The sequence below is a fragment of the Rutilus rutilus genome (genome assembly GCF_951802725.1).
Source record: "Rutilus rutilus genome assembly, chromosome: 21".
NCBI lineage: Eukaryota > Metazoa > Chordata > Actinopteri > Cypriniformes > Leuciscidae > Rutilus > Rutilus rutilus.
In genome coordinates this window covers 34301826-34318772 of record NC_140226.1, presented here as the reverse complement: position 1 = coordinate 34318772, position 16947 = coordinate 34301826, and the positions used below count along the sequence as shown (strand labels likewise).

The 16947-nt window shown below is 39.2% G+C and overlaps 1 protein-coding gene across 1 annotated transcript in view; it reads right to left on the bottom strand.

The window, feature by feature from the left end:
• Positions 1-8074: 8074 nt before the first annotated feature.
• bmf1 (BCL2 modifying factor 1) overlaps positions 8075-16947 on the bottom strand; it is a 23898-nt gene continuing 15025 nt past the window's right edge. Inside the window, exon 4 of the mRNA XM_084392905.1 lies at positions 8075-10871. Coding sequence (XP_084249031.1) covers positions 10755-10871 — 117 coding nt within the window. The 3' untranslated portion in view covers positions 8075-10754. The remainder of the gene's footprint in view (positions 10872-16947) is intronic.

Sequence of the window (16947 nt, the reverse complement as noted above, 5' to 3'; positions counted from 1 at the left end):
AGCCTGATGCGTGTTAAGCCTGATGCGTGTAAAGTCTGATGTGTGTAAAGCCTGATGTGTGTAAAGCCTGATGCGTGTAAAGCCTGATGCGTGTAAAGCCTGATGCGTGTAAAGCCTGATGCGTGTAAAGCCGGATGCGTGTAAAGCCTGATGCGTGTAAAGCCTGATGTGTGTAAAGCCTGATGTGTGTAAAGCCTGATGTGTGTAAAGCCTGATGTGTGTAAAGCCTGATGTGTGTAAAGCCTGACGTGTGTAAAGCCTGACGTGTGTAAAGCCTGACGTGTGTAAAGCCTGATGCGTGTAAAGCCTGATGTGTGTAAAGTCTGATGTGTGTAAAGCCTGACGTGTGTAAAGCCTGATGTGTGTAAAGCCTGATGTGTGTAAAGCCTGATGCGTGTAAAGCCTGACGTGTGTAAAGCCTGACGTGTGTAAAGCCTGATGTGTGTTAAGTCTGATGTGTGTAAAGCCTGATGTGTGTAAAGCCTGATGTGTGTAAAGCCTGATGTGTGTAAAGCCTGATGTGTGTAAAGCCTGATGTGTGTTAAGTCTGATGTGTGTAAAGCCTGATGTGTGTAAAGCCTGATGTGTGTAAAGCCTGATGTGTGTAAAGCCTGACGTGTGTAAAGCCTGACGTGTGTAAAGCCTGACGTGTGTAAAGCCTGACGTGTGTAAAGCCTGATGTGTGTTAAGTCTGATGTGTGTAAAGCCTGACGTGTGTAAAGCCTGACGTGTGTAAAGCCTGATGTGTGTAAAGCCTGATGTGTGTAAAGCCTGATGTTTACACAGCCTGTGTAAAGCCTGATGTGTGTAAAGCCTGATGTGTGTAAAGCCTGATGTGTGTAAAGCCTGATGTGTGTAAAGCCTGATGTGTGTAAAGCCTGATGTGTGTTAAGTCTGATGTGTGTAAAGCCTGATGTGTGTAAAGCCTGATGTGTGTAAAGCCTGATGTGTGTAAAGCCTGATGTGTGTAAAGCCTGATGTGTGTTAAGTCTGATGTGTGTAAAGCCTGATGTGTGTAAAGCCTGATGTGTGTAAAGCCTGATGTGTGTAAAGCCTGATGTGTGTAAAGCCTGATGTGTGTAAAGCCTGATGTGTGTTAAGTCTGATGTGTGTAAAGCCTGATGTGTGTAAAGCCTGATGTGTGTAAAGCCTGATGTGTGTAAAGCCTGATGTGTGTTAAGTCTGATGTGTGTAAAGCCTGATGTGTGTTAAGTCTGATGTGTGTAAAGCCTGATGTGTGTAAAGCCTGATGTGTGTAAAGCCTGATGCGTGTAAAGCCTGATGTGTGTAAAGCCTGATGTGTGTAAAGCCTGATGTGTGTAAAGCCTGATGTGTGTTAAGTCTGATGTGTGTAAAGCCTGATGTGTGTAAAGCCTGATGTGTGTAAAGCCTGATGTGTGTAAAGCCTGATGTGTGTAAAGCCTGATGTGTGTAAAGCCTGACGTGTGTAAAGCCTGATGCGTGTAAAGCCGGATGCGTGTAAAGCCTGATGTGTGTAAAGCCTGATGTGTGTAAAGCCTGATGCGTGTAAAGCCGGATGCGTGTAAAGCCTGATGTGTGTAAAGCCTGATGTGTGTTAAGTCTGATGTGTGTAAAGCCTGATGTGTGTAAAGTCTGATGTGTGTAAAGCCTGATGTGTGTAAAGCCTGATGTGTGTAAAGCCTGATGTGTGTAAAGCCTGATGTGTGTAAAGCCTGATGTGTGTAAATCTGCTGAAGTGGAGATTTCTGACTCAAACTCGCCACAGATTGAGATCTACAGATGCTAATAGATCAAGATCAGTGCAGGGAAAAGCAGTGGTTTTGACCTCAGTCACTTTCAGAAGGTCATCTGTGTTTTAATTTCAAAGCTCGTCTGAAATAAATCTTCTGACATGAACTTTAGAAACGAGTCTCTCCCGCAGCGACTGCAGCAAAGCGACCTTTCTGAGAACTGACATTACTTCAGGAGGAATCATCCTGTGCGCAGTGTACATGTGCAGGAGCTCAGGTCGTGTGTGTGTGTGTGTGTGTGTGTGCAGGAGCTCAGGTCGTGTGTGTGTGTGTGTGTGTGACAGGAGCTCAGGGTGTGTGAGTGTGTGTGTGTGTGTGACAGGAGCTCAGGGTGTGTGAGTGTGTGTGTGTGTGTGCAGGAGCTCAGGTCGTGTGTGTGTGTGTGTGTGTGACAGGAGCTCAGGGTGTGTGAGTGTGTGTGTGTGTGTGACAGGAGCTCAGGTCGTGTGTGTGTGTGTGTGTGTGACAGGAGCTCAGGGTGTGTGAGTGTGTGTGTGTGTGTGTGACAGGAGCTCAGGGTGTGTGAGTGTGTGTGTGACAGGAGCTCAGGGTGTGTGTGTGCAGGAGCTCAGGTCGTGTGTGTGTGTGTGTGTGTGTGTGTGTGTGACAGGAGCTCAGGGTGTGTGTGTGTGTGTGTGTGTGTGTGTGTGACAGGAGCTCAGGTCGTGTGTGTGTGTGTGTGTGTGACAGGAGCTCAGGTGTGTGTGTGTGTGTGTGTGTGTGTGTGTGTGTGTGTGTGTGTGTGTGTGTGACAGGAGCTCAGGTCGTGGGTGTGTGTGTGTGTGTGTGTGTGTGTGTGTGTGTGTGACAGGAGCTCAGGGTGTGTGAGTGTGTGTGTGTGTGTGTGACAGGAGCTAAGGGTGTGTGAGTGTGTGTGCAGGAGCTCAGGTTGTGTGTGTGTGTGTGTGACAGGAGCTCAGGGTGTGTGAGTGTATGTGTGTGTGTGTGTGTGTGTGACAGGAGCTCAGGGTGAGTGTGTGTGTGTGACAGGAGCTCAGGGTGTGTGAGTATGTGTGTGACAGGAGCTCAGGGTGTGTGTGTGTGTGTGTGCAGGAGCTCAAGTCGTGTGTGTGTGTGTGTGTGTGTGTGTGTGTGTGACAGGAGCTCAGGGTGTGTGAGTGTGTGTGTGTGTGTGTGTGTGTGTGTGACAGGAGCTCAAGGTTGTGTGAGTGTGTGTGTGACAGGAGCTCAGGGTGTGTGTGTGTGTGTGTGTGTGTGTGCAGGAGCTCAGGTCGTGTGTGTGTGTGTGTGTGTGACAGGAGCTCAGGGTGTGTGAGTGTGTGTGTGTGTGTGTGTGTGACAGGAGCTCAGGTCATGTGTGTGTGTGTGTGTGTGACAGGAGCTCAGGTCGTGTGTGTGTGTGTGTGTGACAGGCGCTCAGGTCGTGGGAGTGTGTGTGTGCAGGAGCTCAGGTTGTGTGAGTGTGAGTGTGTGTGTGTGCAGGTCGTGAGTGTGTGTGTGAAAGGAGCTCAGGTCGTGTGAGTGTGTGTGTGTGTGCAGGAGCTCAGGTCGTGAGTGTGTGTGTGTGTGTGCAGGAGCTCAGGTCGTGAGTGTGTGTGTGACAGGAGCTCAGGTCGTGTGAGTGTGTGTGCAGGAGCTCAGGTCGTGTGAGTGTGTGTGACAGGAGCTCAGGTCGTGTGAGTGTGTGTGACAGGAGCTCAGGTCGTGTGAGTGTGTGTGCAGGAGCTCAGGTCGTGAGTGTGTGTGTGTGTGTGTGTGTGTGTGTGCAGGAGCTCAGGTCGTGAGTGTGTGTGTGACGGTGCTCAGGTCGTGAGTGTGTGTGTGTGTGTGTGCAGGAGCTCAGGTTGTGTGAGTGTGTGTGCAGGAGCTCAGGTCGTGTGAGTGTGTGTGCAGGAGCTCAGGTCGTGTGAGTGTGTGTGCAGGAGCTCAGGTCGTGAGTGTGTGTGTGTGTGTGTGCAGGAGCTCAGGTTGTGTGAGTGTGTGTGCAGGAGCTCAGGTCGTGTGAGTGTGTGTGCAGGAGCTCAGGTCGTGAGTGTGTGTGTGTGTGTGTGTGTGTGCAGGAGCTCAGGTCGTGAGTGTGTGTGACGGTGCTCAGGTCGTGAGTGTGTGTGTGTGTGTGTGTGTGTGCAGGAGCTAAGGTTGTGTGAGTGTGTGTGCAGGAGCTCAGGTTGTGTGAGTGTGTGTGCAGGAGCTCAGGTCGTGTGAGTGTGTGTGCAGGAGCTCAGGTCGTGAGTGTGTGTGTGTGTGTGTGCAGGAGCTCAGGTTGTGTGAGTGTGTGTGCAGGAGCTCAGGTCGTGAGTGTGTGTGTGACGGTGCTCATTAGAGCAGAGCGCTGGATTAATGAGAGGAGAACAGCAGGAGAAACAGTTCCTCTCTCTCCAGCTCAGTAACGCTTCTGCAACACTGACGCCAGTAACAGACTCCGGCTGATGGAGAGAGACTGTAATCACCAAACTACAGCTTACACTCGTTTAACTGCGGTAAGAGAACAGAAGCACAAACACAAGCAGCCAAGGGGAAGACGACACACTGTTGTTATACTGTTAATACACACTAAATACAAAACTATAAAAAAAAAATGTCAGTGATTGAAATAAAGCTGAAATAAAATATTAGATGAAAGACTTGAGCTTATTTTTTTATTTATCTTTTGTCAACTAATTGCTTTTGCAAAGCTAGCCAACTAGCCTACTTGAAATAAGTTTTAAGTACTAAAATGACTAAAACTAAAAAAAAAAAAAACTAAATAGAAATCTTAATAAAAAATTACTAAAACTGAAATTAAATATTAAAAGAAAAAATGACAAAAGCACATAATACAATTAATAAAAATAAATAAAAGCTAGATATAAAAAAAGACAAAAGCACATAAAAAATTACTAAAATAAATGAAAGCTAAATAGAAATATATAAAAAAATGAAAATGAAAACATCTCATAGCAAAATAAATTAATGAAAATAAATTAAAGCTAAATATAAATATATTAAAAAAATAATAATTTTAATAAAATAAAAAGAACAAAATAAATGAATGAAAATAAATTTAAGCAGAAATATAAAAACCCAGAAAAAAGGGGAAAAGTGCATAAAAAATTACTAAAAATAAATTAAAGCTAAATATATATATATATAGCTTTACTTTATTTTAAGTAATTTTGTTATGACCTTTTGTCATTTTTATTTATTTTTATAAAGCGCATAAAACAATTACAAAAAATAAATGAAAGCTAAATAGAAATATATATATATATATTTCTATTTAGCTTTCATTTCTTTTTAAAAAATTTTTATGCGCTTTATTTATAAAAAGAAATAAAAAATTAAAAACTAATAAAAATCTATACTAGTATGAATAATACTAAAACAACATTGACCTAAAAGTTCAGAACTGTATATATATATATATTGATAACATTTTTAAAAACAGCAAAAACATGGAGGATCTCAAATAGGGTCACATTTTACATAATAAATTTAGATTAAATACACTAATAAAATGAACAATTAAACAGCACCACATACATCGACACTGAAGAGCTGAGCTCAAGTTAGTCCTGCTAGTAATAATGACGATTCAGAAACGTTCAGACTTTAATATGATTTTATTGAAAAAGTGTACCAATGAAACAACCAAAAAAAAAAAAAAACTTCAGAAAAGTATTTTGTAGAGCAAAGCTCTTATGTACAGCATATTGCACTATATAACAAAACCTAGAACTTCCATACTGTATTAAAAACAGAAAGAAAACCACCGTGAGGAGTGCAGAGAGTACAGTCCCAATGTTTACACACATGCTACATCTTCGCTGGGTCTCATTTCTCGGTGTACAGTGAGTGTGTGTGAGCCTCGAACCAACGAAAGAAACACGTCACTTTACGATAAATGGCTTTCTGAACGGGTTCATCTCAGCGTAAATCATCAGCTGTAGATTCATTGAAGACTAACAAGGAATGTTTTCAGATTAAAAGAGCCCTTGATGAGGAACATTTCAAAACATCTGCCTTCAAAAAGCCACCGATTCAGTGAGAACATCCGTTTTAGAAACCACAACCAATGAGCCCCAACAATAGCAGTCGATATCAACTTACAAAACAACAAAGATGGAGTGAAATACAGTCAAAGACACTGTTGGCTTCATCATGGGTCGGTGATTTCAGACTAAAACATCCAAGACGAAAAAAAAATTATATTCCTGACATCTCAAGAACTCGAGACGAGCGACTATAACACTGGGATTCGAGAACCCTCGAGATTCAACCAAACACAAAGTACTTTCCAGTGCATGTAAAAAGAGAGAGACAGAGATGATGAAGCACTTCATTAACACAGGAAAACTACAGCTGTGTCTGTCTTCAAAAACCTCCAGTTGTAATGGGATTCTGATTGATTTCAGCAGATCTTTAGGATACTGGGACGACCGAACAAGGTTTTAGACCCTCGGAAGCAAATTCATCATCAGTTTTTCCTCATTCATTTCATGAAAAGATTGAGTGAAGCTCACGAGAGACGCATAACACACATGTCCAGGTCATATTTCACCCCTGAATCAGAAGAAAAGCGGGTGTTTCCTCCAGAGTCTGCGATCAAAAGTCAAATATCTCAGAATAAACTCATGAAACCATCCGAGCTGCTCATTTCAAAGCTTTATACTCTTACTTTAAGACTCGTTTGGGGTCTGAATGTGTTTCCAGGTAACCTAAAGACACGCTTTATGTAAATTTAAGAGGTTTTTAAGTTAAAAAATAATTGACAAGTTAAAGCTCAATGTTTGCAGCATCTAATGTTCTGTCACACACACATAAAGTAGTGCAGAATGGTCACCTTTATGTGAATTATAGCATTTATTAGGCTATCGAGAGAGTCTGTTCAGTGTTTCTTTAGTAAAGAAGTTGTAAGTTGAATTGCTTCAAAAACAGCAACGTTTCAGTCTCCTTGCTGAGTAATGTAATGAGGAGATCATTTATTAATAAAAGTCACGGGCAACATTATAAAGAAGTTTCTGTGCTTGTGAATGTTTCTGTGTGTGTGTGTGTGTGTGTGTGTGTGTGTGTGTGCGCTTCAGTGATTAAACTGACTGGAACTACTTGTGCATTAAAGGGTTTTATTGCACATCTCCCAGCCAATCAGAATCGAGTATTCAGACAGTCCATGCATGGTATAAAATATATTATGATTAATCAATATAATTTATTTAAATTGAACCTTTTCTGGTCGATTTTGGACAGACCTGGACATGTTTCCGTGAGCTTCACCTGATAATATAACATAATACGTAATTACACAAAATAATCTCTCCAGATTCTTCTGATTTCACTCGTGCTCAGTTCGTCTGATGGCACTTTGTTGATGTGAACAAACAGAACAACAGTGACCAGATCGTTGGAGATTAAAATCTTCCTAAATCTCCTTCAGCAACACAACAGAACGCGAGAAATGCACAACAAAAACGTTAGTATCAAGGGATATAAAGAAAGGAATTGCACAGTGAAATGTATACAGTAGCAACGAGTAGTTATACACACATAAAAAAATAAAAAAAAAGGAATAAAATAAATAAGAACAAAATAAATAAGAAGTGGAGGAGTGCACATACGGGAGAGGCGGACGAGTGGCTCTGGCTCAGCGTTCACGATCTGCAGGAAACTCACGTTCACCTCGAGCAAACATCAGGAGAAACACACTGTACCTGTACTCTACTACTGTACCAGATCACAACCAGCAATCTCAGGCATATTACACCTCAACATCACAAGAAAAGTACACTCGGAAAAATGCGGGGTTGTTTCAACCCAAATTTGGGTCAAAATATGGACAAACCCAAACGTTGGGTTAAAAATTTGAATAAAAAACTTAACCCAACAGTTGGGTTTGTCCATGTTTTGCATTTCTTAGAGTGTACTTGCCTTCAATAAAGAAGCCATTTTTGATTACTTTGCATTGACATTGTTATTATTGTCATGAAAATTTAATTGAATAAAATAGCTCTTTTTTTGAGCTGCTTTACAGCAAAACTTACTGAAAGTAAGAAAATTACTGAAAATTACTGAAAGCACTATAGAAATAAATAGACTTGGCAATTGTTCCGTATTCAATTCAATACTGTATTTCGGTGATGAAAATCAGCCAGATTTTTTAGCATTAATTAAATTAATCAATTTATTCTTCTCCATGTACATTAGGAAACAAATATTAAAAGCATAGAGGCGGTAGAGAAATTGCTACCATGATTTATACTTACAACTGAACTACAAATTACGTATTTTACTATCTTTGAGATATTTGTAGTATTTATTAATATTTTGAATCTGTTTTTATTTTTTGTAATTTTTTTTTTTTTTTAGTTGTCATTTTTAATAGTCGTTTAAGAATTTTTTATTTGAGTTTGAGTTATTTTAGTGCATAAAGTTGAACTAAATTCAAATGTGAAACGTTGCTTTGGGAACTGGCTGAAATAAAATCATTTGCATTTTGTATTTTATTTTATTTCAAGTGATGAAACTAAATGCAAAATGATTCTCGCTTCTTTCTTTTGATTATTGGGGTGAAAATATGAGCTGAATGAATGTTACTGGATTTCAATATTTGACACGGCTCTGATAAATGATGAGGACTTTTGTCGGTATCTTCTTCAAAAATTATAAAACAAAAAGTGTATGCTTTCCTTCATTTAATCGTTTTGCCAACATCTCTTGCTTTTAAATGAACGAACTGCATGTTGGCGGGAAACATTTCACAAAATGTGTGTCACTCCTTCAAGATGAAAAAAATAAAAAATAAAATACAGGACAGACAAATCAAGAGAAACAGCATTGAATGCATCAGTGTCTTCAAACATAATAATTACAGTCTTCAGAAGAAGGTCTTCCTCACGTCTTTTACAAATAAAGTAGTGGTTCTATTTAAAAAAAAAGAAAAAAAAGAAAGAAATTTACACCACCAAAACTGTACAGATCACCTGACGGATATAAAAGTAGAAATAAAACAGGGAAATCGAAAGCGCCAAGTGTCCTGAGAGGAGAAGTAATGCAGTCGCTTCTCAGATTCACACAGTATTGCTCGCGGGCCACGACACCGCTGGCCAGGATGAAGAGAACCACAGTTTAAGATGATATATAAACACAACATGACACGTGAAGAGAGCCGACGACGACTACAATAAGGCTGAGGCTGATATGTTTGCTGTATGTTAGTGTAAACACAGTCTAGGTCGTTCTGTTCATGTCGTAGGCACAGAAATCATCTTCCATACGTGAAACAGGTTTGTATCTATTGGCCATTTTAAATTGAGTGGATTGAAGTACCTGAGTGAGTTAAGTCAACACTTTTGCTAAACGTTTATACAATAAGGTCCCGTTAGTGCGTCAACTAACAATGAGCAATACATTTGTGACACTATATTTATCTTGGTTAACGTTGGGGCAATAATAATCACTATTTATAGTTAGTTAACGGTGCATTGATTTTGATTTTATTAATGTATTACTTCTAAGATGCTTTAGAAGTTTTTATTATTGTTAGTTTGTATTAACTAATGCTGAAAACTTACTGTAAAGTGTTCCCGTTTATTCTAATATTTACCAAAATTTGAAGGCCTGATAAAACCGTATTGGTAACACTTTACAACAGGGTCTCATTAGTTAACGTTAGTTAATACAATAACTACACTGTAAAAAATGATGTGATCAATAAGTTATGACAATATGTTTTAACTTTGCTTAAACTCATCAAAATAAGTTAAGCAATTTTCAACTTTTTGTCATAAGTTATACAAGATTCAACTCATTTTTTAAAGTCAGTTTAATGTAATTTAATTTAAGTTGAAATGACTTAAACATCCAAGTTGATTGTACTTAATTTAAGGCATTTTTACAGTGTAACAATTAACAATATACACTGTACAAAAATGTGTTTATTCAACTTAAAAAAGTAAGTGTTCGTGCTGCCTTAAAAATTTAAGTTTAGTCAACTTAAAATGTGGAGTTGTACTAACATGGATATTTGAGTTGACTGAACTTAAAATTTGAAGGCAGCACGAACACGTACTTTTTTAAGTCGAAACATTTTTTTTACAGTGTATTCTTACCACATTTATTAACCTTTGTTAATGTTCATATTAGTTGCATTTAACTAACGTACAACTTGCGATCTTTAGTAAATGTTGAGATTGAAACTACTAATCATTTTTAGTTCATGTTAACTAATGCAGTTAACAAATGAAACCTTATTGTAAAGCGTTACCACAATATTCTTGAACAGTTTTCACCCGAAATCATGCGTAAATGATGAAACATGATATTTTCCCAATCCATATCACTGGATTGTGATGTTAGATGCTGTTGATTGTTGACTAGCCTGATGCCAAGAACTGAATCAAATGAAATCAAAAAGACAATAACAGCAGTACATCAACTCATCATTGACTTCATCAAACCCTCTTCGGTTGCTTGACAAACACAAGGACGTCTAGATCATATTCCTAATTATTTAAAAAAAACAGGAAGAACAATAAAAAAATTCAACAATGATGTAATAAAAAAGTAAATAGAACATCAAAACACCAAGAAATTTGAGGTGCAAAAAGCTTTTTTTTTTTCTTTTTTCCGGAGAAACGGCCTCTTTGGAGATTTGTAAGTGACGTCCTGGGAGATTTCTGAAGGAAAAGTATCCGGATCTTCACCCGTTCGCTTCGGCGGTGGCGTGGGACGGTAAGGCGTTCCCAAGACTCGTGGAGCTCATTCAAAATACACGTACGGAAGTGCAAAGAAACTTAAACACGAACAGCATACTGTACAAAATACCTCAACATGTTTATGAAAATATTCCTGTTAGAATCTCAAGAACATCATGGCATCTTCGTTCGGGGGAAAAGAGGTTGCCATAAAAAAGCGTCCCCCGTCCTGCGGAGGCTCTTCCTTTCAGTCTTCGTTTTTCCCCCCTCAAAACCCGTGTTAGATACCAGACAGTGCCGCTAACCGTCCCGCTCCGGGATGTGGACTGAGACACGGATGGCAGTTTGTGTTTCACCTGCGATTCGCCCTCCCGTCCTGAGCGTCGGCGTCTCTCCCGAACAGGAGTGTGTAGAACGCATTCGCCACACGCCGCCACAGGGGCTCCTGGTTCCTTTGGTTTCTGTGACGCTGTCAAACACAAATCAAATGAACAAAATAAATCACACACGTCGAAGCAGAGCAATAATGAGGAGGAATGAGTAGTTCTCTTCGGAATAAAAATGTCCTTCATCCAAGATGTTCATGTGTTTCTTTCTTCAGTGGAAAAGAAATGCAGGTTTTTGAGGAAAACACTCCAGGATGTTCCTCCATATAGTGTCTTCAATGGGGTCCAACGGGTCGAAGGTCCAGATGTGAGTTTCAGTGCAGCTTCAAAGTCTCGACACGATCCAGCCGAGGAATAAGAGTCTGATCTAGACAAACCAGCCGACATTTTACAACTAAATAAACATTTAGATACTTTTATCCACTAATGCTGGTCTTACATGTCCACGACTTCACGCATTATGTAATCAGGTTGAAAGGTCACGCCTGTTTCGGTTCAGAAATGTAGAGTAGGGCGAAAATCTAATTTTCTCCTCCAACTTCAAAATCATCCGACATTGTTTTACCTTTTATTTTTGAATTTTTTTGTTAATGGCGCTTGATTTAGTCTTTGCACGTCCTCTTTGTAAACACTGAGTCTGTTCTTACGCCTACGTCACGCTTGACCTTTCAACCTGATCACGTAATGTGTGTCGCATCACAGCGAGTGCAAGACCAGCATTAGTGGTTAAAAGTATATAAATGTTTATTTAGTTGTAAAATGTCGGCTGGTTTGTCTAGATCAGACTCTTATTCCTCGGCTGGATCGTGTCGAGACTTTGAAGCTGCACTGAAACTCACATCTGGACCTTCGACCCGTTGGACCCCATTGAAGACACTATATGGAGGAACATCCTGGAATGTTTTCCTCAAAAACCTGCATTTCTTTTCCACTGAAGAAAGAAACACATGAACATCTTGGATGACGAGGCGGAGAGTAAATTATCAGGAGATTTTTATTCTGACGTTAAATAATCCTTTAAGGTCAGAAATTGGAGAATTGTTATAATATTAAAATTCCAATTCCGCTTATTGCATTTAAAAGTATTTAAAGATGATGCAATTCGGCACAAATACTGAATTGAGTTCTCTTTCTTGCGCTTGAAAGGACAAATACACACATAATTATGTCAAAATATCCTTGCAAACACCTTCAGTTATGTCTAAAGTGAACGTAAACAGTTGAGAAAGAAAAAGCACGTGTAACAGTCTATTGGATTGGTGCATTACTTTTGTAACTTTAATAAGGATTAATCTGTATTTTATTTATAAAAAGAAAACTATGCAGTTTTATTTTACATTTGATTTTAATTTCTGAACTTCGTTCAGTTGTACTTATTTGTTCTATTGCTAATTTGCTTCTTTGTTTTGTTTTTATTGTATTACTGACTGTATACTTGTCGTTAATAATGTTTGAAATGTATATTAGTCAGTCTATTTTATTAGTTAGTTATTCTTTAGGCTGCTGATTTATGTTCAGCTTCAACACAATGTTTTGCAAAAAGACAATAAATATGTTTGACATTTATGTTTGACTTTTTGTTTTACTATATTAGAATCAAAACCGGGAATTGATAAGAATTGGAATTGATAAGCAGAATTGGAATGTTCTTTCCAACATATATTTAGAATTAGAATTATATTTATTTGAACCCTATTGCTGTATGAGACTACACTGAAATAATATCACTCATATCACATCTCATGACACTGACGTAACACCAGTGAACAGCGGAGTGTGAGGACGGCGCAGTGATGTAAGAGGGGAGTAAACACAGAAATCCAGACAACGGGAAACACTGGCAATATTTCCACAACAAACGCTGTCTGTTCACCTTCACACACGGTACATTACACCAAACACACGTTCACACAGTCTAACACTGCAATATAAACACTAGAAATTAGAATAAGGTTGAGCTGTGGTGAGTTAATATGCCAATGGCTAGTTAGTTTATCAGGAACTGGAACATAATGAGGTTTACACTGAATTAGAAAGCAGATAGTCCAGCGTTCATGATGTGTCTTCACGTTTTTTGAGAAAGACGCCACTTCAAATTGAGTGACAAACTGTATCTACTCGCTGGAGGTGTTTGGCCAATCACAATGCACTGAGTCAGCTGGCCAATCACAAAGCACTGGGTCAGCTGGCCAATCACAACGCACTGAGTCAGCTGGCCAATCACAAAGCACTGGGTCAGCTGGCCAATCACAATGCACTGAGTCAGCTGGCCAATCACAAAGCACTGGGTCAGCTGGCCAATCACAACGCACTGGGTCAGCTGGCCAATCACAGCACTCAGAGCTTTTCTGAGGGCGGGGCTTTGTAGAAATCAGAGCGTTTCAGACGGACTGGGAATAGAGGAGCTGCAATAATGTACAGTGTGTGAAAAATAATGTGTTTTTTGAGCATTAAAGCATGTTAACTTATTTTATTACGCCAAATAAACAAAATAATGAACTCATTATAATGACCATCATATGACCCCTTTAAAAATACTATTTCAGACTTCTACTTCAAAATGATATCTTTGTAAAAACTGCTAAATAGTTCTATTTTCATGGACAAAAAATGTATAATAAAATAATGCAAAATACAGTTTGAAGGACAATAATAATAAAAATCCTATTCAAGTAAAAATAGGTAAATAATTTTTTTTTATATTGTCAAAAATAATAATAATAATAATAATAAAAATAATGCAAAATGCAGATTCAAGCACAGCAAAGTCACATTTTTGCCTTTTAATTCTTCCCGATGCAGCCGCCATTGGCAGGTGTACTATATGAGAACTACAACCACAGATGTACTACATTTCTCATGACGTCATCAGACACACACGTGATCCGCGCAGCGTCTCGTAATAAAGATGATAGATGGGCGACTCTCACGCTCTCGAGTCGTTATCCTGGCACTGAGGAGAATTGGATTTGGGAAGATTAAGTGGATAATACTACCACTGTCATTGAGGAGGGAAGATAAGATAATTTCACTAAATAGGATTACGCTGCTCTTGAGGCAGGGTGGAGACGCGCACACACACACGCAAACACACACACACACACACTGCATTTCAGCTGGCTCAGCTCTCTCGAGAGACGAAACCCAGTCCAACACTGATAACACATCTGCTGCTTTCACAGACAAGTCATAAAGTACGAGCCGAAGTCTTCCCTGTAACTCACTGCTCTAAAGCTGTCACACACATTAGAAATAACAACCCTCCCCATGCACTTTCAGTGTGTAAAACACATTTTAACACACACTACCAGTCAAAGAAACTGCCAGAGGAAAAAACCCTGCATGCAATGTGACTGCAATTACTTTATTATCTATTTAACAGTGTTTTCTCATGCACTCTTAATAGTTTATTTATAAACGCATCTCTTTAACCAGTTACAATCACGACCTTCTTCACTCTCGCAGACCCTCAGCTAAAATTAAATACTTGTACACAAGGTTACCGGCCATTCAGAACTTCTACTAGCCAAAAAAGAAAAAGAAATAAATAAATAAAGCAGATTAACTACGTCACAACCTCAACATTTGAAGTGGATGAAAACCTTTCATCAAAGCTGTACATGAGTTTTGAAAACAACACCCGTTTATGAACTTTCTTGATCCACTTCAAATGTTGACTACCGTATTATAAAATTTGGTTTTCATTCATTCGTTTCTTATTCAAACAATATATACTCCTCTCTTCCTCTTTCATCCTCATCCTTTTCACCAAAAATGTATTTTAGATGGACAGATCAATACTGTACAAAGAACATCAAATAAATATAGGATGTTGGAAAATAACAATGTCTTTTCTGTTCACCAAATGCTTTTTAATCTTCGCTTTTGCTTCAAAGCAAATGAACAAGCGCCGTTATTTGTTTTTTGACGTGTGTGTTCAAGTAAGCCAGATATGTGCAGATTCTGAGCTATACGCTATATTTAATATATCATGATGACTCACGAGTATTTGCACTAAATCTGTGCAGATTTGTCTTACACGAACTTCCCCAGCAAAGTGAGTAAACATAATAAATAACGCCAAATTGGCCCGTGATTTGACAGCGTTCCCGCAAAACTTGATTTTTACCCATATTTGGCGGGTGTTCATTTCAAATTCTGCTTGTACATATGAAAATACGAATCATTGTGTTAACGAGTGAGTCATTGAATCGTTCAGTCAAACGATTTGTTCAAAACAGCTGATTCATTCAAAACTTGATTTTTACCCGCATTTGGCGGGTGTTCATTTAAAATCCTGCTTGTACATATGAAACAGCCAGTAGGTGTTGGTGAATCATTGTCGTAACGAGTGAGTCATTGAATCGTTCAGTCAAACGATTTGTTCAAAACGGCTGATTCATTCAGGGACTAAGCAAGTGACTCTCTTTACGCACGAGTCGTTGAATCATTCATTAGACCGATTTGCTCAATGAAACATCACTATTGCTCTGAAACACACAATGGCTCTACTGTGGATTTGTGTCGGAACTATTTTTGTTGGCAAAATAGAGCAAAATCAATATTGTGAGTCTAAAATGTAAGCTTGATCATCCGCATTTACAGAATACGACTCAGATTCGAACTGATAGTGTAACGCCGACGACATTATTAGCTGAGCATTTACAAAATCATTGGAAACTGATTATGGTAAAGGCCGTTACATTTCTGATACACGCTGGAGGTGTTTGGCCAATCACAACGCACTGGGTCAGCTGGCCAATCACAACGCACTGAGTCAGCTGGCCAATCACAAAGCACTGGGTCAGCTGGCCAATCACAACGCACTGAATCAGCTGGCCAATCACAAAGCACTGGGTCAGCTGGCCAATCACAACACACTGAGTCAGCTGGCCAATCACAAAGCACTGGGTCAGCTGGCCAATCACAACGCACTGGGTCAGCTGGCCAATCACAACGCACTGAGTCAGCTGGCCAATCACAAAGCACTGGGTCAGCTGGCCAATCACAACGCACTGAATCAGCTGGCCAATCACAACGCACTGGGTCAGCTGGCCAATCACAGCACTCAGAGCTTTTCAGAAGGCGGGGCTTTGTAGAAATCAGAGCGTTTCAGACGGACTGGGAATAGAGGAGCTGCAATAATGTACAGTGTGTGAAAAATAATGTTTTTTGAGCGTTAAAGCATGTTAACTTATTTTATTGCACCAAATAAACAAAATAATGAACTCATTATAATGAGCATCATATGACCCCTTTAAAAATACTATTTCAGTCTTTCTACTTTAATATTATATCTTTGTAATGGCTTGTGAAATTATCAATTTCTGAGTGAAAACTGTTTTACAGCAATACTGTATTCAGATCAGGGTTAACTAAAACTAAAACCATAAACAAATTACTAAAATAAACTGAAGCTGACATAAAAATAATAATGTTTTAATGACAAAACACAACAAAATTACTAAAAATGTAACTAAAATATAAAAATAAAAAATGATTCAAAACATTAATAAAACTATAATAGTATCGCAATACTAAAGCAACACCGATTCAGTTTATACACTAAGAAATGTATGTTTACACACTACATTTTTTTCGATGCGAGTAAATTTCACAAATAATTACAAAGAAATGGCAAGTGAAATATTGAAGTAGAAAGAATGGAAATCAAATCGTGTTCACGGTTCACAGTAGAGTCAGGGATACGAGTATCTCTCAGACTGTAGTTCTGTTGGCTGCACATTGCAGAGCGTTGCATAAGCCCGAGACGCGTCTCGCTTCGCCCTCACACACCAATTTACACCCCGGCGAAGACGCAGAAACCAGCGGAAGGTCGTCAGGAGCTTCACAGAAAACACACTTACTCCCGCAGCTCGAGGATATTCAGGCAGAAGAAAAACAACATCTCGACCTTAAAAGTAATAAGGAAAAGCCAGCAGTGAAATGCAGGTTTTATGACTAACCATTAGGACTCAATAAACAGCCCTAATCTAATCATATTCAGTTTTCTAGGGCACGCATCGCCATCACTAATGCTCATCTTAGGGTTTCAAATCAAATCACTAATATTTCTGAATGCAACCGGAGATAAAGAGCATTTTTAATAATAAAAATAATGCAAAATACAGTGCAACTGTTGCTACTATGCAAGTAAAA